A 20,529-nucleotide genomic window follows, 5' to 3' on the forward strand; every position below is an offset into this window, starting at 1 on the left:
AGCTATTTGAGTATCTTAAGCTTCCCGTGCCTCTTGAGGCTGGGAGACTGTAAACAATCGTATGCATAGCTGTAGGAGTCCGGGTAAACTTGTCAGGCGAGTTAGAGAGCCATCTGAGGGGTTTGGATTTAAACACTCCTAATTGCCCAGGAACTTTATTAATTGGAGCTGTAAGTTAACTCTTCGACAGAGAGAGCGAGATGGTGGTAGGGGACAGCCCCCAGTAAAGTCAGAGGTGAGAGCACAAAGCAATAAGGTAGGCAGACTCTGGTTTTTTTTTGGGGGGGGGGGGGGGGGCGGGAAATGCTTGAGAATATCCGGGCGGACTCCTGAGGCTCGATCCCGCCTTTGCGTATGCCGAGCCTCCTTCCTCATGACCTTTGTCACAAGCGGAATGCCTCACCGGCTCCCGGCAGTGTCCGACTCTGTGCGACCCCATAGACGGCAGCCCACCAGGCTCCCCCGTCCGTGGGATTCTCCAGGCACTGGAGTGGGTACTGCTTCTGCTATTTTTGGTCTTCCACTTCAGCCAACCAGAGGGTACCCGGGGTGGGGCCCTGTTCAAACTGCTCTCATACCAGCTTCATCCATGCTCCTTCCTGCCTTCTGAGTCTTCCCAATTCCTTGTCCTCACTAATATTCCTGGGGATATAGGGGAAGTGAGTGACAGGACTTATCTCCCAGGTCTCAAACACCTCTCGAGGAAGCAAAAAGTGCAGTGCCTTGAATCCCCGCTCCCTGGTCCCTTTCCTCCCTGCACCTGTTGCTGAAGTGCCTCCTGGGCCAATCCCCGCCCCCAACCTGTGCTGTATGTTGAGTCCTTCCATCCTTGCAAACCCTGCTCCCCCAGGGTGACAGGACACCCCACAAGCTGCCTGTGATGCACTAGGCGAACTAACACCGAGCTGACCACCAAGCATGCTGTGTAATGTGAATTAAAAAAAAAAAAAAATTAGTTCACACATTTGGAAAATGACATTTATTAAATACAGAAGTTCACAAAATCCAAGTCATCTCAACTCCTAAAGTTCCGCTGAATTTACTTTTTCCTCATAGTCTTCTGCCTACTCTCCATTATTCTTATTGAACAAATGTAGAGCAAATTAATTTGTTTTTCATCTTTTGGCAGGTTTTACAGTATTAGAGGAAAATAAAAGGGCTTTATTGATTTGATGGTGAATCTGAAAGGCTTTCAGATCTATCTTCAAGTCAATGAAGGCTCTAAGGGTATAGATCATCAAAAATAAAATTTAAGGGCTAAAAACAATGAAGAGAAGGAATAGCTGTCATGTCACTGGAGTTCTCTGGAAAACAAACTTCAGTGCTAAATCTACGTGTAAACTTATAGCATAGTGTGATGTGAGACCAGTCCTGGGTGTTCATTGGAAGGACTGACGCTGAAGCTGAAACTCCAATACTTTGGCCACCTCATGTGAAGAGTTAACTCATTGGAAAAGACCCTGATGCTGGGAGGGATTGGGGGCAGGAGGAGAAGGGTATGACAGAGGATGAGATGGCTAGATGGCATCACCGACTCAATGGATGTGAGTTTGGGTGAACTCCGGGAGTTGGTGATGGACAGGGAGGCCTGGCATGCTGCGATTCATGGGGTCGCAAAGAATCGGACACGACTGAGCCACTGAACTGAACTGAACTGAACTGAATGTGGTACAAATAGTCCCAGAATAAGAAGGAATTGGTTATGCTCAAGGAACAAGGACAAGACCCTCTATGGCTAGAACACTGTGGGTGAGGAGGTCACCGATGCGAGATGTCAGAGGATGGCGTGGTAAATTGAAATAGCAGACTCTCTCCCCTTCCCCCTCTCCCTCATGTGCACACCTGTGCACATGCACACACACATATGTGTACATGCCCTTTGCCATGCCACTTTGCAATTCCTCTCACAAAAGAGGAAGTATTTTCTCACTCCTGGACTTTGGGTTTGCTGTGACATTTTCTTTGGCCGACGTGATATAAGCAGCTGGCACACAAAAATTGTGCTGAGATGCGCAGGCAGCCAGCCCCTGGCCACCCTGCAAGAATGTGGGCAAACCAGCAGTCATCAGCAGATTCAGGAGAATGAGAGTTGTTTTAAGCCAGAGATTTTATGGTGAGTTGCTCTTCAGTATCATTGAGACAATAGCTGACGAATCCTGATCTTGTGGGACTCTATGCCAGAATGCAAGTGTTGGTTTTATTCCTGGGAGAGGTTTTCAAAGTCAGTGACATTATCTGATTAACAATGAATATATCAAAAAACCACTGCAGCAATTCAGGCAAGAGAAGCCTTGGACTAAAACGAGAAGACTGACAGTTAGAGAGAAGCAGGTAGAATCAAGAAATTTTTGGTTTGGAGGAGCAGAGAAACAAAGTGGGAGTTGGGGGGCTGGGAAAATGTGAAGAGAAGGGAAGGCTCTGTTTGTTCAATGTGAAATTACTAGAGCATATACGTGTGCTGAAGAGAAGGGCTAAGGCAGACTCAGCCCATCCTATGCACATCACTAAATTCACCCCTTTCATCTGCATAAGAACTCTGCAGAGCAGATTACATTAACACCTCATTTTATAAGTGGGGCAGCTGAGTCACAGAAAAAGTTATGTAATTTTCCTAAGCTCATACCCTGGAAGGTAGCAGGGATGAAATTTCATGAAGTCTGACTCCAGAGTCTGTGTACTTAGCCATTGAGGCACTCTACCACTGGAGCCCAGTCCCCAGGGCGTGAGAGGGGATACGGACTGTGAACAAAGTGTACTACCCGCCATTCCAGTTCTAGAAGGGTCAAGTCATTAGCCACTGCAGTCGCTGACCTACAAGGACACCATGAAAGGAATTCAGGATGAGGCATTCTGTGTTTTGGACATATGAACCCTTAGATGGTTAAAACGTGTATCTAAGGAAGAATTTCAATGACCCCACTGAAATGGCATTTTGCATTTCCCATACATAGAAAAGCACTAAATTCATTAACTAAGATATCTGATATCTGTGGCTAGCAGTAACTTTTTGCCAGGAGGCATGCTTGACTACATGTATTCTCCAGTCCAAAAAATTCTTATATATCCTGAGGGGCTCCTCCCCTAGCCCTTTGAAGCAGTTCTTCAGAGCTATCTAAGGGGCTGTCTCCTTAAGGGATATAGCCTTAAGTTCCATAATAAAACTGAAACTCACAGCTCTCACATTGTGCACTTTTGTTGTTTTTTTTTTTTTGTATTTTTCAGTCTATAGAACCAGGACATAAGGGCAAGTTGGCGTTCAATACGCTCAGGTTTGTCCAGCATAGAGAATATAGCCAATACTAATATAATCACTTTGTACCATGACAGGTGGTAGCTAGATTTATTGTGGTGATCATTTTGTAACATATAAAAATATTGAATTACTATATTGTATACCTGAAACTAGGCTTCTCAAGTGGTACTAGTGGTAAAGAACCTGCCTGCCGATGCAGGAGACGCAAGTGACATGGGTTTGATTCCTGGGTCAGGAAGATTTCCTAGAGAATAGCAGGACAACCCACCCCAGTATTCTTGCCTGGAGAGTCCCATGGACAGAAAAACATGGTAGGCTACAGTCCATAGGGTCATACAGAGTCAGACAAGACTGAAGCCACTTATCACACACAGCATACCACACACCTGAGACTAATATAATATGGTAAGCCAATTATAATTCAACTTAAAATTTTAAATAAAAAAACATACTCAGGAGAGCTTCATCCACAGAAAGAGAAGTGAAATAGAGACTGTGGTTACAGGTAGAGAGAAGTTGTTTGATGGAATCATGACAGAATGATGGGGGGGGGGGGGGTTCCTGCTTTATTATTTATTTTATTAAGCAGTATATAAGGCAAGATCATCCGATTAGTGCAAGTGGGGAGAAGAATTTAGGAGAGAGGAAACAAGTGAAATAGTCATTTTAGGGAAGGATAAAGCTAATATATCATGGAAATAAAGTAGAATTATGGTGCACTGGCCAAGAATTTAAAGAGGAGCTGGCTAACAGGCTCAAGTGTTTTTTCTCCACATTAATTATTTAGTTTCAGGTTTAAGAGAGGGAGGGAAACAGGAGAGGGTGCAGATATTTGCTGGGGAGTGATCACAGTGACAGAACAAAGAATCTAAGCTGGATATGGAGGGAATAGAAGCAGAAAGCATGATAGTAAAAGAAATACAAAGAGACAAAAAAGGTCAGTGGATTAAAGGTCTGAATGATCTAAAATGTGATGACTAGAAAAGGCAAGTTGGAAGCATAGAAGAAACTAGTCAAGAGACGAATGCCTGCAGGAAAGATTTTGGAGGGAGTCCCATTATTAGTAACAGAAAGGTTAAAGTTAGGACTGTAGGAATGGCTGAAGGGGAGAGAACCAATTCAGGATCAAAGAAGCAAGGTACTAGATGCAAATCCCCTGGAACAATGCTGGGGACTAGTGATAAAAGACAGTGAAACAGCACTGTGAGCAGTGCCTAGGGAGGACCTAGGGACTGCAGGTAACAGCAACAGAGGCGGGCAGTAAAGTCTGAAGGCACAAAATTCAAAGGAGCTGAGTGTTTAAAGGAAGAAAGAAGAGCTGTGGTCCAAAAGCTGCAGTGGGGTGCTAGGAGGACACTCACCCCAAGCTCCAGGGCCTGTGGTATTTGCATAATAATAATAACATAAGAAGAAGAAGAAGAACAATACATTGATAATGAGCTGCTTCCACTGGAGAGAGTGCAGGTGAGGAGGTGTCCATAGGAAGCACCCAGGTTTAAATTAGGTCGTGCAGGTGGTGAGGGCATTCAGAGCAGCAGTTTGCCCTGATAGTCCATCAATTCCAAATGGCACAGGCAAGAGTTTTGGGAGGTTGGAGAAGAGCAGGAAATTGGGTCAGATGAGTGGAGGTGGTGAGTGGTGGCAAACGGCACAGACCCTGTGGAAGCCTTGGAGGGGTGTGGCCTTCTGGTGGAATGTGAAGCATGATGGGATCAGTTCTAATGAGCCCTTGGAGCGGCTAGGTGTTCAGGTCAAGCTGAACAACGTGGCGCCAGTGGGGCAACAGTCCTCTCCTGCTGACCTTGGCAGTGTGGTGGCCTGTGCAGGAAGCCAGGGGGTGAGAGCCTCCTGCATCTGTCTATAGACAGGGAGGGGCTGACAGTGCAGGCACAACAGAGCAGAAAGAAAGAATCAGAAAAGTAATTAATCACAGTTCTGGTTCTATCATACAACAAAGAATAATTACATACCAGCTTAAGTAGGACAGTGATTAAAGATATTATTTATTAGAAAGTATTGAATCAGTTTGGTTCCTGCTGTGAACTGTAAAACTACAAAATTCCAAACATACTTTTGAAATGAATTTATGCTCTCAACCACACTGTAACACTAATGACTTGGCAAATGTATAATTAAAACACACAAATGATTTACTTAGAAGGAATAAGCACAAACAAGATCCTTCTGCAAAGTTCTCTCCTGCTGTGAACATAAATTAGAATCATCAGAACAAAGTATTCAGACTTGATTCTGCTGGAAAAGGCACTGTGACATTGGCAGGCATTCAATGGTTACTAAAGACAGATAATCTCGTAATACATTACTTTGTTTCCAAATACAATATTTCATAATTCAAACATCCATGAATGGATGGCTAGTTGATACAATTATAATTTTCTACATAATATATCAAATATCTATTAAAAATAAGGTAATCTATATAGACCAATAAAGGAGAAAAAAGGAAGATAATATCATATAACATACAGAATGCATGTGCGTTTAGAGAGAGACTGAAAGACAAAGCATATACATGAAAGAATTATATACGATAGATAATCTTTAGGTGTTACTTCTTGAGGATAGAAACACTGAATGTTCCATTTTGAAGTTTCTTCAGGGTTTATATCCTTTTTGTAGAATCCAGCACAGAGGAATGAGGGGTAAATAAACAAGTACTATTTATCATGGCCCGCAGAGAATCTCAAGGATCAATCAAAAGGTATTAACATTACTTGAATGAATCCTGCTTGTCCTTTAAGCTTGTCTGAAAACTCACTTCTGCACTGACTTAGTGTAATTTCAAAGCTACTTCATTTCCTGTTTTCAACTAAAACTGCATTTTCAGCTGGGTGTCCTGTGTTCAAATGGTGGTCTGCAGAAATGGTGACCTAGTGATCCTTGCAGAAATTTATCAGCATGAGTCAGTAATCAAAGAGGATCATTTCTTGACTGAAGAAGCAGTTCTTTTCCAGGTTAGCAAGGGTGCCCAGAAGAGGGAAGATAGAGAGATAGATGGAATAGGATGGAGTTTTCCCCTTTACTGCCCAAAGCTCTGGGATGAACAGTGATGGAGAGAGGGTTTAATCATGAAACTGAAGGGCCTGGAGAAGATGCTCATCTCATCCCACAACAGACAGAAAAACCATAGTATAGAATTGGCTGTTACCCAGTCCAAGCTCGCTCTGCTCACCACATGACAAGCCAATGAATTGAGGACGAGGTGCTGAGGCAAGGAATACGACTTTGCATGGAAAGCCAACTGATTGAGAAGATGGCACACTAACGTCTCCAAATAACCATCTTGTTGGTGTCCAGATGCCAGGTCCTTTTATGGATCAGAGATAGGGAAGGGGGGGAAACAAAGTAAAAAGGTCACTTAATCTTACAAGTATCTGCTAGAATGGCAAGCCTTAGGCGGGGGATGTGTTAATTTCTTCCTTCCTGCCATCTACATGGAACAACAGACTGGTTCCAAATTGGGAAAGGAGTACAACAAGGCTGTATATTGTCAGCCTGTTTATTTAACTTATATGCAGAGTACATCATGCCAAATGCCAGGCTGGATGAAGCACAAACTGGAATTAAGATGGCCAAGAGAAATATCAATAACCTCTGATATGCAGATGACACCACCCTTATAACAGAAAACAAAGAGGAACTAGAGAGCCTCTTGATGAAAGTGAAAGAGGAGAGTGAAAAAGCTGGCTTATAGCTCAACATTCAAGAAACTGAGATCATGGCATCTGGTCCCATCATTTCATGGCAAATAGATGGGGAAACAATGGAAACAGTGACAGACTTTATTTTCTTGGGCTCTTTCTTGGGCTCTACAGTCACTGCAGATGGTGACTGTAGCCATAAAATTAAAAGACGCTTGCTCCTTGGAAGAAAAACTATGACCAACCTGCTGCTGCTGCTGCTAAGTCGCTTCAGTCGTGTCCGACTCTGTGCGACCCAATAGACGGCAGCCCACCCGGCTCTCCCGTCCCTGGGATTCTCCAGGCAAGAATACTGGAGTGGGCTGCCATTTCCTTCTCCAATGCATGAAAGTGAAAAGTGAAAGTGAAGTCTTTCAGTCGTGTCCGACTCCTAGCGATCCCGTGGACTGCAGCCTACCAGGCTCCTCCATCCATGGGACCTTCCCGGCAAGAGTACTGACCAACCTAGACAACATATTAGAAAGCAGAGACATTACTTTGCTGACAAAGGTCCATCTAGTTAAAGCTGTAGTTTTTCCAGTAGTCATGTATGGATATGAGAGTTAGACCATGAAGAAAGCTGAGCATCGAAGAATTGATGATTTTGAACTGTGATGTTGGAGAAGATTCTTGAAAGTCCCTTGGACTGCAAGGAGATCAAACCAGTCAACCCTAAAAGAAATCAGTCCTAAATATTCATTGGAATGACTGATGCTGAAAGCTGAAACTCCATTACTTTGGCCACCTGATGCGAAGAAATGACTCATTTAAAAAGATCCTGATGCTGGGAAAGACTGAGGGCAGGAGAAGAAGAGGGTGACAGAGAATGACCTGGTTGGATAGCATCACTGATTTGATGGACATGAGTTTGAGCAAGCTCCAGGAGTTGGTGATGGACAGGGAAGCCTAGCAGGCTGCAGTCCATGGGGTTGCAAAGAGTTGCACACGATTGAGCAAAGAACAGAACTGAACTGATTTGCTAGAATGGCAAGCCTTAGGCAGGGGTGTGTATTAATTTCTTCCTTCCTGCCATCTACAGGTGGACAGGGTTCTGAACAATGGCACTTAAGCTTAACAGTCAGGCAGAGGGGCAGGATTCTCTGAGGCAGGCCCTTAAGTGTGATTATAATAACAAAAGCCACCAAAGAAATAGACCTAGCAGGGAGAGTGAAATTGACTCCTCCCTGCTACAGCTCTGTGCCCAGAGACATTCCCAGGGAAGCAGGAGGAGCTTAGTGAGGAGGCAAGAGAAGAATCTGAGTGGTTAAGTTCATAAACACAGCAGATACCACCTTGCTGCTGCTGCTAAGTCACTTCAGTCATGTCCAACTCTGTGCGACCCCATAGATGGCAACCCACCAGGCTCCCCCGTCCCTGGGATTCTCCAAGCAAGAACACTGGAGTGGGTTGCCATTTCCTTCTCCAATGCATGAAAGTGAAAAGGGAAAGTGAAGTCGCTCAGTCGTGTCCAACTCCTAGCGACCCCATGGACTGCAGCCTACCAGGCTCCTCCGTCCATGGGATTTTCCAGGCAAGAGTACTAGAGTGGGAATGCCTGAAATACAGAGGGATATTTGAGAAGGAAAAACCATGGCCATAACCTGGGCAACAACATTAATAGGAGTACATTTGCAATCAAGGCCTGTATGGGGCTCACATATTAAACAAAGTATCAGGAGTTGGTCAGCCTGTCCAGGAGTCAAGGTCCATAGCTTCTTCTCTGATGGGGGTGGAGAGCGGAGTAGATTATATATTCCTTACTTCCAGGATTCTGGTCTCTTAAAAAGCTATGGTCTATAGGACTACATTTGAATTTAGGTCATAACTTCTTTAGCCTACTGCTGAAGACTGCCAAAATACGTGGTTTCTCTTTTTAAAATGAAGTTCCTCTGTGCTAATATCATAAAAATTCATGGAATCTTCAATTTATCTTTGAGTTCTGATCCAATTTTTTAATGATACATTTCTACTTGACATTGTGATAGAAACTGTCTTCTTTGATCACTTAATCAAATGCTAATCACATAAAATGCACTTTTCAAAAGACCCCCATGAACTCAGAATCTCTGAAAATGTTACTTGATATTAAGTTAAATCACTGAGTATACCTAGATAAGAACAGCAGGGTTAAGAAAAAACAATGAAGGCCCAATGGCATTTGCTACCAGTCCCCATTCAGGTATTGGGCTGTACTTTTAGCAAAGCCAAGTCTTTAAGAATGTGCCATAGGCTTTATTGGAAAAGACATAAATAATGGAGCTGAAGCCTGGAAAATGGCAAGCTGGCTCAACTTCTTGGAGCATCATTTGTCAGATCCAGCTGCAAAAGCTAGAAGCTATAAAAAATGCATACAGGATTTCTTTTTAAGCATTAACACACCACTACTTTAAATGTTGGTTCTGACTGAGAAATTCCTCTCTGCAGGTACTTTTTACCCCTGTAACCTCAGCAAGCTGCCAGGGCCTCAGGAGACTAAACAAATTGCTAACTTAAAAATTCATTATAGTATCTGCTCTCTTTCCAAGACATAAAATGTGCTCTGTAATTTGCTCTTCTGAATCCCCAGGGACCTTAATCACCAAGGCCCCATGTGCTCATATGACGCCATCTCTCATCTATTATTAATATACTGGACAGTTCTTAAAATGCATCACACCCGAAAGTCCTAAAATGAGAAGTGAAAATGCCACTAGCCAGCACATTGATTTTCCCGAGGTAAGCAATATCTAAAGAGATGACAAAGATGATATTAACGCACCAGATTCCCAGGCAGAAAGTATAAAGGGTTAAACTCTATACTCTGTATTTACTAACAGATGGTGGCAAATGGATAATGAAGTCCAGGGTGTGAAGTCACTGTTAGAAGTTCATGAATGAAAGGAATTCAGTTCTGTGCAGCTAAGAAATATACAGTTATCAGGAATAGAATATAAAAGTATGAAATTTAAGACAACAATATTTTGAAAATATAAAGACATCTGGATATAGGTTCAGAATTAGGACGGATAAAGCACCTGGCTTCTTATCTTACCACATTTCAATGACTTATAAAAATGGCACATAAATTCAAGATGGTTATAATTCAAGTAGGCCCAGTCAAGACATTGCCACTTAGAAAGGGCCCATATGTGAAAGAAGAAGATAAGAATCAGAGGAGGAAACTGACACAGCCTCAGGGTAAAATGGGATTCCTGAGAAAGTGATGGAAGTGTGAAAAATGAGTGTTACTGATATTTTCAAACTAAACCCTTGGAGTCTAGGTCATGATGAAGAACCAGACTTTCTTTCTCTGAAAACCTGGGTCTTAAATCCATTCAAAGCACTTCCTTAAAATTAGTTGACAGGCAAATATAGTAGAAATGGATTAAATGGACGAAGGAATAGAAAGTCATAACCAAAAAAACCACAAGAACTGTAATGGATTTTGTAAGGATAATGTTTCCATCCTAAAGAAGTACAGGACTTTCTTCAAATGCAGTCATAGGTAGAGGCAGAGAACAATCTGATTAGAAAGAGGAACAAAAGAGTCCTAGAACTCTTGAGAGTTTGGCCAGCAATCATAACCTATTACAGATGAGATCAGAGTTATGCAAAGATAAGAGGTGGAAAGGCTAAATTAAGAGTATGATCTGACTGTGGCTCTCAGTCTTGATGATGTTAGCATATGTGATGAGGGAATGTGTCACTCAGACCAGTAATCAGCCTAGAAGCAGAAAGGAGGAGGGCGTGGTAAGGACCCATCACTGGGCACACACGGCTGGTGGGATCAAATCACTTCCCTCTCCATGTGCTCTTGGCTATGGGGTTTGGATTTATACTAGGCATTCCCTTGGTCTGGATAAAAGACCCCTCAAGATCACCTACATAACTTCAATTTTGTCTTTACTTCGTATCCCTTTGACTATGAATTCAGCCCTTCAGTCACCCTGATGCAAGAAGGATTTATAAAATGATAAAAACAAATAATTTGTAGCTGGAAACATATTCTCCAGCAAAATTAATAAATCAACATTTGGATTACCATGCTCTCATAACTTAACATGAATCTGTTCTCTCCTCTCATGTCAAGAGGTCTTTCATGAGGCACTGGTGTATAAACTTCCAGAACTACAGATTGAACATCAGAGCCAGGTGACAGGAATTTTGCCACCCTGTGGGGCATCTTGGCAGCCAGTCAGCTAGACCCCCTTAAGTGGCTCTACCTTCTCATGTTACAGAAAAAAAAAGAAAGAAACATGTACAAATACATGATCCACTACTGCATTTAGCACTAGATGACTGTGACTCAGAAATCAACTATACATATCAACTGCTACTACTGCTAAGTCGCTTCAGTCGTGTCCGACCAGGCTCCCCCGTCCCTGGGATTCTCCAGGCAAGAACACTGGAGTGGGTTGCCATTTCCTTCTCCAATGCATGAAAGTGAAAAGCGAAAGTTGATACCAAATCCACTACACTCTTCAAGAATAGACCCTACATCTATTTTGTTTGTTCTGGGCTCTAACATGGTGCCTGACATACATGGCATGCTCAGTCACTCAGTCGTGCCCAGTTCTTTGTGAACCTATGGACTGTTGCCCACCAGGCTCCTCTGTCCATGGAATTTCCCAGGTAAGAATACTGGACTGGGTTGCCATTTCCTCCTTCAGGGGATCTTCCTATCCCAGGGCTTGAACAGTCTCCTGCACCTCCTGCATTGGCAGGCGGGTTCTTTACCACTGAGCTGCTTGACATACATTAGGGACCTGAGAAGTGCTTTTGAAGAAATAAAATTTTAAGAAAGGGAAACGTAAAGAAAAAAGAGAAAGAATTCAGGCTCCTTCCGGAAGATGAAGCTGCTGGTGAGTCATGATGACTTTTCATATGACTACTAGGCCAAGGGGTTTCCATCCTTCTGAGTAGTTATTCATAAAAATTTTTGGAGGGCAGAGAAAACTGAAAATAGATCAGTCATGTAACTGGACAAAATAATATAAGGTGGTGAAGATGCAAGTTATTCTTACTTTAATATAAACACAGAATGAGATTATTTAAAAATAGCTTCCTATTTGTATACATCATTCAGTTTGAAGAAAAGAGACATGTGAAGTGAAGTGAAAGTCGTTCAGCCGTGTCCAACTCTTTGCAACCCCATGGAATACATTCCATAGAATTCTCCAGGCTAGAATTCTGGGTAACCTTCCCCTTCTCCAGGGGATCTTCCCAACCCAGGGATCAAACCAGGGTCTCCTGCATTGCAGGTGGATTCTATTATCAGCTGAGCCACAAGGGAAGCCCAGACATGTGAAAGGCCACTGTATTTGTCTATTAGTTGACTCAGGAATAAGTAGCCTACAGTGATCAGTTAGAGCCAAAAAATAAAATTGATAGAAAAATAGAATAACGACTTATAAAAAGGTGCATAAAAGAGCTATCCTTCTGTTGCTCTTATGTCATCTAAGGAAGCAGAGAGATATAAACCATAGCTGATAATTCAGGATGCTCATACCTTTGTCATGGAGACCTAGCAGGACTTTGACACACACTCTGGACACTGTTTTGTCATATTATGCTGTGTTGAAATATTATGAACTCCCTAACATTGAAGCTATTCCTATGCTGTTAAAAGGTCAGAGTTTAAGGTCCAAGAAAAAGACCTATTAAAATATCTTTTTAAAGAGGACATTGTGAAATAAGCCAGACCCAAAACAACTAATAACAATGATCTACTTATATAAAGTACCTAGAATAGTCAAATTACAGACAGAGAAAGAAGACTAGCAGTTACCAGGAGCCTGGGGAAAGAGGGATGGGGAATTCCTGTTTAGTGGGTACACAGTTTCATTTGGGGATGATAAAAAGGTTCTGCAGATGATCTGTGGTGATGATGACACAACAATGTGACTGTACTTAATGCCACTGAACTGTACACTTAAAAATAGTTAAAATGGTAAGTTTCGTGTTAAGTGTATAGTGTATAGTGAAGTTGCTCAGTCGTGTCTGACTCTTTGAGACCCCATGGACTGTAGCCTACCAGGCTTCTCTGTCCATGGGATTCTCCAGGCAAGAATACTGGAGTGGGTTACCATTTCCTTCTCCGGGGATCTTCCCGACCAGGGATTGAACCTGGGTCTCCCGCATTGAAAGCAGACACTTTAACCTCTGAGCCACCACCACAATTAAAATATCAAGTGAGGAATTAGTCACTCACTAGACTCAGAAAGCACAATTTGAATGGAATGAAACCAGTAACCCAGACAATGCAACCTCTTCTTCCCACTCACGGGGCTGGGATACTGAAATGATGTGAAAATTAATTTTCCATTAAGACCCTTGAGCAGACATAGTTAGAATGTCCCTCCCATCCTACATGTAAATGATTCTAAGAACTTAAAGCCATCACTGTTATTTACTGATGATCTGCCCTGAGCCAACACTAATTGCTTTATACAAGGCATTTCTTTAGAATGTAATTTAAGACCCATGTGTTCCAGCACCAGCTTAACTCTCCCATCCCACTAACGGTTCCCTCCTCTACATTTGGCCAACTGGGAACCATCCTGAAGCTTCAGCCTCAAGAATTCAGCTTCCTCTGATAACCCTCACAAGATCACAGCCTAAGCCAGTGTTTCCCAAACCAGGCTCCACATAAGAATCACCAGAGGACTGAAAATTACTGGTCCCCAAGCTACAGCCTAGAGATTTTGATTTAACTGGTCAATGGTGTGTCCAGGGTATTTGGTATTTTTTTTAAAACTCTCCAGGGGATCCTAATCAACAGTCAAGGCAGAGATCCATCGACCTAAACTGAGTTACTTATTTTCCCTGAGTACCTGAGGCCCCTCATGCTTCACACTACAATACTAGCCTGCACCTTGCTTTATTATAATCACATGTTAGCTGGGCCTTCCCTTTTGAACACAAGCTCCTTGAAAGCAAGTTCAAGTTCACCACTGTATTCATAAGCCTGGAACAGCACCTGCCATATAGTAAGGGCTCAATAACTACCCTTAGTTGCTTTCTGTAATTCACTTTGCACCGACTCTGAATGACAGGTCTTATCATCCCCTATTTAAAAATGAGCCCTCTGAGGCTCAGAGAGGCTAAATCATTTTCCCAAAATCACACAGCAAGTGAATGGCAGAGCCAGGATTAGAACTTTGTTCTCTGATTGTAAAATTCTGTTCACTACATTAAAGCGATTTCAGACTCCTTGAATAATTTGCTCATATTAAATGAATTGTTTTTAGTGAATTAGAAATAAAGACAAATCTGGAAACTGTAAGTGTGCTGTGAGTAACTGGGTAAGATACTCAAAATCTAAAAATCACTCAGTTTCTTAAGGTTGTTGGAGATAAGCTTTCGCACAACCTGCGCCCGGGCTGAATAATCAGAAGCATGCAGCTGAAGAGGCCTCACGGCCACTCCTGGAAGAATATTCTGTTTCTCAATAATAGAACTCTCCTTTCTAGGACTCTAGAGCCAATAAACCTGAAATGGTTTTGATGTATTGACTTCTGAGCAAACAAATAAAACTAGTAAGAGAAAACTGTGAGATTGTAATGTCCACTGCAACTTTCTTAGGCAACTACATCAGATACTGCTGATAACCACCTATTCAATTTTAGGACTTTCAAGTTTCCTGTGGCTACCCAGTCTCCAGCACGGTATTTGTTTTCCCTCAAAGGCAAACACCACTGAGACAACCCCACTGCCTGGAGAGAAGAGAGCTCCTGCATGGGACTAGATACACCTGCACGGATCTCTTTTCCCAAATACAAGGCAGTCACTGACTTCTGGAACACACTTACTTCCTGAGATGAGCTTCCATTGCTCAGGTCTCTCTGACTGCTCAGGAGAGGAGCTTGGCTACCAAGTGTCAGGTGGCCGAGGAGTGCCAATTGCTTATTGTTCAGTTCCCAGGGCCACCTCTAATTATGGAAAACTGGAAGTATATACAATAGTAAGTGAACATTTCTGCCTACAATTCAACCAGACAGTTGGCACAGAGTGTACAAGTCTGTGATTAAGATGGTGAGTCAGGCCACAAGCCTAGGTTTGTACAAATATTCTGGCTTATTATGGGATGGATCACTATATGGTAAATCTTGGCACAAACAAATAAAAAGGCTTTTTAAATTATCTTGGAAATCAGGAGGTTTCACAACTATCTCTCAAAGCTTGCAGGGCAGTCTCTAAAACGTCATGAGAGGTCTGTTTCTTTCACAGCGTCACTTAATGGACATATCACAGTCGTTAAGGACTCTGGGTGTGAATCCTACAGCTCAATAGGCTCGGGCCCTGAAACAATTTCTTAATGATCTTTTAGCTTTTTTCCCTTAATCTGTGAAAGGGAATAAGGATAGCAGCAAATAGAGTTATTGTGAGAATTAAATATTACTGCAAGTAATATACTTAATACAAATGTCTTCTGAATCTTGAGACATTTCCCAACACTGGGCTCTGAGTCCTCATACAGGCAAAAGAGTTTCGCAAAGTACATTAGTTTCCAGATTTGGAGATTTCCCAGATCAGTTCGTTTAAAAAAAAAAGATTTGGCGATGGAAGAATATGATATATAGCTGGCAACCTCTGGTTTTCTTGTGTTATGTCACGTAAGAACATTAGGATTGTCAACATTATTTCATGAAATAAATGATACTTAAGCACAAAAGAGAAAGAAAGAAAGACAGAAACAAGTCTAAAATAGTATCTTGTTTTTAAATTTTGAATAAATTCAGCCTTCTGAAAAACATACATTATCCATATCTTTCTCATCTGCTCTCTGGCAGGTGAAGAACTATCAGAGAATATCAATAATGCATGAACTAGCATTTGAGAACCATCTGACAGCCTCCCCTGGCATCTCTCTGTGACCCCAGAGGATCATGGACCCAAAAGCAAAACTGAGACTCCATCCTTCTTGTGGCTGGATCCCAGGAAGTTCTCAAAGTTAAGTCTCTTAAGATTCAGAAGACATGATCAGATGTAAAAAAGAAATACAGAAAGTCTGTGAGGGGTGGCCAGAATAGGAACCCTAAATTTGTGTGGTTTTCACATAAGATGTTCATGGCACTCCCAAATAAGGGCACATGACAACTTGAGATATGACACTGTGACACTTACTGTAAGGCTGTAAGTTCAGTCTTGAATCAAACTGATGACTATCACTTTAAAGAGAACAGAATACACTTAAAGAAGGTATCAGATTAACACCAGGAGTATTATTAGATTTTCCCTATGCTAACACATTGGCAGCATTTTTCTGTTTTGTTTAGTAAAGAATTGGAGTTGCTTATAAATTTATGCTGAAACTCATAACTCACTTTCAGAGGCTAATGTGAGCTGCCCTACTTGCACAGGGAGCTGTATTTACCATACCTACTATTCCTACGTTTCCATTAGAATGCAATTATCCTGCTTGGGAAAAAATAAAGGTCACTGGGTTAATGGAGCTTACCTTCCTTTTATAGTCCATAAATAATAAATCAGATATAATATTTAAAAAGAAAACCACATCCTTCATATCATTGTATTTCTGATGCTTTTTTTCATAGGACCTTTTGAGTACCTGGCACTTACTATGGCCATAAGTCTTGCGGTCCATCAAGTTCCCACAGCACAGGTTCAGTACAAAGTACATGGCATGTGTCTATTAAATTGATATTCATCAATACTAAAACATCCACAAAATTTCCTATGACATTTTCAAATCAGATTATTGAATACTCCACTCTGAATTCGAGGAGTGTATCACAGAATGATTTATCCCAGCAAACACACAGAAAATCTCGTGAGCTTGATCTAAGTATTGACAGAGATATCTATTTAAAACATTTGAAACAAATACAGATTCAGATGCCTTCCTTTGCTTCCAGAATGACTCAGCAACAGATGTCGTAAGTAGCCAGTAACCAGTGCTTGTGACCATGCTAAGAGCAATAAATGGCTCAAGGTAAGACTCTCCTGCCACTAGTTTCTCTAATGAAAAAATGAAGACTTTCCTGCCAGCTAAATAGCTGAATAGGGCTCTCAGCCCAAAAGAATCTAATCAACGCTTTCACTTCAGACTTCCCAAGGGATCAACTAGGCAATCGTGCCAGTACCTAGCATATCAAAACTTATAGGCAGATTAGGAATGCATGGCCTAAACAGCTTCAGAAAGCCATTTGTCTCGAATTATATTAAAAAAACAACAAAATTTAGAGCCGCTGCTGTTGGATCATCAACACCCTGAAACTAACAGGACGTCTCATGAGATTTATCCAAGAAATAATTTTAAAATAATATGGGAATGAGAATACACCCCTGAGCCTGCTGTAAGAACTGTTAAACACTTATAAATCACTTTCCAAAAACAATGAAAATCTCTGCTTTCCGCTTAACACAGGCTTGTGTAACAAAATGCACTTCAACTGCCAACAAACAGAATCACACACAACCCCTGCAGCAGCAGCACAGCATGTTTCTGTGAATAAGCATTTTAGGTTCAGATCATAAACCTAGCAATGAACCAAGCAACCACTTGCATTAACAACACAGCATTATAAGCACACTTTAAAAAAGTTAATTTGAAGAGCATGTATCTGTCAATAGCACATGATTATCTGTTTTTATTATAATTAGTAACAACAAAATGGTAGTTAACTACCATTTACTGAGTGCTGTTCAGCTGGGCACTGATCTATAAGTTCAATGTGCATTATCTAAATTAATCCCTGAAAAAGCTTTATGGTCTATGATAGGTGACAGAATATCCCACCCCCAAATATGCCACTTTGACATGAGAATTATTTAGAACTAAAGACTTTAAAAACAACATGTAAGAAGGGCATTCTAAGCTCCCCTTTTCTTCCTGAATATAGAATATCAAAAACTCCCATGTAGGGACTTCCCTGGTGGTCTAGTGGTTAAGAATCCACGTGTCGATGCAGGGCACAAGGGTTTTATCCATGCCTAGAAGATCCCACATACTTTGGGGCAACTAAGCTGGTGTATCACAACTACTGTGCCCGAGCTCTCCAGAGCACGTGCTCCGCAACAAGAGAAGCCACTGCAATGAGAAGCCTGCGTGCTGCAACTACAGAGCAGTCACCCACCGCACAGCCTAAAATTAATTAAAAAAAAAAAACAAAAACTCCTATCTGAAAGATGCCCTCCCTAAACCAAGAGAAAAGAACATTCTTCCATGGTGAGTCAAAGCCAAGAGAATTCTGTACAAACAGACCTTGCTAAAATAATTCCTATCTTCTTATCTTTTTCAATCTTCCTTCAGCCTCCCCATATATTTTAGTTACATTCCCACAAGTGCCTCTCTTTCTTCAACCTGGTATAAAAGTATTTAGGTTTTGTCACTTCTTTGGGTCTTCCTGTCATTATAAGGGCTCCTGTGTTATGTAAACCTTATAGAAATGTATATGCTTTTCTCTTGTTAATCTGTTCTATGTCAGTTTAATTTTCAGACCTAGCTGAAAAACTCCAAGAGGATAGAGGGGGAATTTTGCCTCCCGTACTTCTGTAATGGAATTGTTATCTAATTAAATCTACTGACCTAACAGCACAGAGCATTAAGACCTAACATTTTATAGACATTTAATTTTCCTTAGTACTCATTCTCAATGTAAATATTTTGGGGCTTTGAAATTTATTTAGGCTGTGGTCCACGGGGTTGCAAAGAGTTGGACACGACTGAGGACTGAACTGAACCCAAGACCTCTCCACTTAGGGACTTCTGGTTTCAAGGATCTCTAAATCCAATCAGCCCTTGACTAAATATAGAAATGAAGCAAGTTTTATCTTTACATACAAGCTGCTTTCTTAGCCTAAATTTTATCCCTTTCGCATAAAATCTTTTGAAAGGATAAAATTTCTTTAAAGAATCAGAAAGAGCCCCGTGAATCCGTAAGTGTTTTAGCATAATTTCTCTATTTTTTAATGCAACCCTGATTCCTGAGCTACATGGTTTGCAACTCCTTCATTTAACCAGTCAGTCACTCATGTAAGTCATTTGATAATCTTGTATGTCCTCTACATTGACAAACTATATAATAGGCTATAAATTGGCTCTACAATGCTAAGGAAAACTGCTTTTACTAAGCATGTCAATTACCAAAATACATAATACTCAAGGACAATATTATAGTATACTATGTTAATTATTTTAATGCAATGATACATATAATTTTTTAATCTTAATTTAAAAAAATGATGATGAGAGACTAATAAATTGGGACAGTATTTACCCCTATGAAGTTGCCTTCTCCAAACGCACTTAAAATTTCAGAGTTGGTATTTTTGTTCATGCTTATATTACTTGACATGACCTTTAAATGTCCAGCACGAACCAAGTAGTATTTCAAGGGTACGTGTCCTTGTCTCAGAATCATACTTTCAGCTTCAAATCTGGGGAGAAAGAATATTAAAAACATCTCTTCTGTGAGTTAGAAGTCATTTTTGGCTAACAAAATCCTGTCATCTTCTTCCGTAAAGAATTTTACTTTTTATTTTCTTAATAAAATTATCATCCTCTTCTCATTAAGACCTTGAAGGCAGGGACACTAGTCAACTTGTCTATAGCTATAGCATCCAAGCCTAGAATGGTGCTTGGGTCAGAAAGTCGACACTCAATGAACATATGTTAAATGGATTTATAAACAGGCAAAAGGGGGTATCACACAACCACAGAACAGAAGGTCTCCCTACAAAATAATTTGTTAGATGAGCCCTGCTATTTCACAAAATACAGGTGTTTTTTGAAATCACTACTGCTGAATTCATGACATAAAGCCAGATTTTTGGCTTTCTGGGAGACATAAATTTGATGTTGACTTGCATTCCTTCTATCAAGACTTTTTAAAATTACTGTATTCAAGAGAAGTTTTGTAAATCTGTTTCTTTCCCCTATTTGTAAATTTTTAGCCAGAAAGAGCAGTCCACCCTTAGTTTCTAGAACCTGCCCTAGTAGTAATGCATGGTAAGTGCTAATAAACATAAAAATGACATGGGGCAGTTGATTAAAAAATTCAAGATTCCTGGATACCCTTGGAATTCTGATTTGGTAAGTCTGGGGTAGAGCCAGCCAGGAATCTATTCTTAAAAGACTGTCCAGATTATCTGATGAGGACCACACTTTGAGAAATACCATAATTGAAGCTAAGAATAAATGTCATTTATTTTGTTTTTTTCTGATATGAGTAATTGTTGTGAAGACCAGAACATGTTCTATGAAATATTAAGAAGTTCTATGAACTATTGGGATAGTTTCTGATTTTCAGTTAGCAGTTATACTATCCAGAATTCTTTCTTCCTAGAAGAACAGTTATAATTTCTTTATTCCATATCAGGCAGGTGTAATTATCAGAGAATGTGAATGGGAAAGAAGACAGCGGTATTAGATATTAAAGACACAACCATCTCTATGTTATCAGTGAGAAGGCCTGAATTCTAGCACTTGATGAGCTAGATACATTAAAAAACCTTGAAAAAAATCACTTAAGCTCCAATTCCTCACTTACAAAATAGGAATATACCAACATTCCTCATAGTAATGTTTTAGGGGAAAAGCATGGAATATATAACAGTGACTTAAATTATTCA

The 20,529-nt window shown here is 40.9% G+C and overlaps 1 protein-coding gene across 2 annotated transcripts in view; it reads right to left on the reverse strand.

The window, feature by feature from the left end:
• Nucleotides 1-5,227: 5,227 nt before the first annotated feature.
• The window catches only part of LOC113894304, a 32,072-nt gene continuing 16,770 nt past the window's right edge, over nucleotides 5,228-20,529 (reverse strand). For both annotated transcript variants that reach the window (XR_003511532.1, XM_027544538.1), the window contains exons 6-7: nucleotides 19,176-19,335; nucleotides 5,228-6,581 (exon numbers count right to left, since the gene is read on the reverse strand). Coding sequence is in view for 1 of the 2 variants with exons in the window: in XM_027544538.1 (XP_027400339.1) it covers nucleotides 6,294-6,581; nucleotides 19,176-19,335 (448 nt within the window). In the remaining variant the exon portion in view is untranslated. The remainder of the gene's footprint in view (nucleotides 6,582-19,175; nucleotides 19,336-20,529) is intronic.

Source organism: Bos indicus x Bos taurus, chromosome 6, assembly GCF_003369695.1.
Source record: "Bos indicus x Bos taurus breed Angus x Brahman F1 hybrid chromosome 6, Bos_hybrid_MaternalHap_v2.0, whole genome shotgun sequence".
NCBI lineage: Eukaryota > Metazoa > Chordata > Mammalia > Artiodactyla > Bovidae > Bos > Bos indicus x Bos taurus.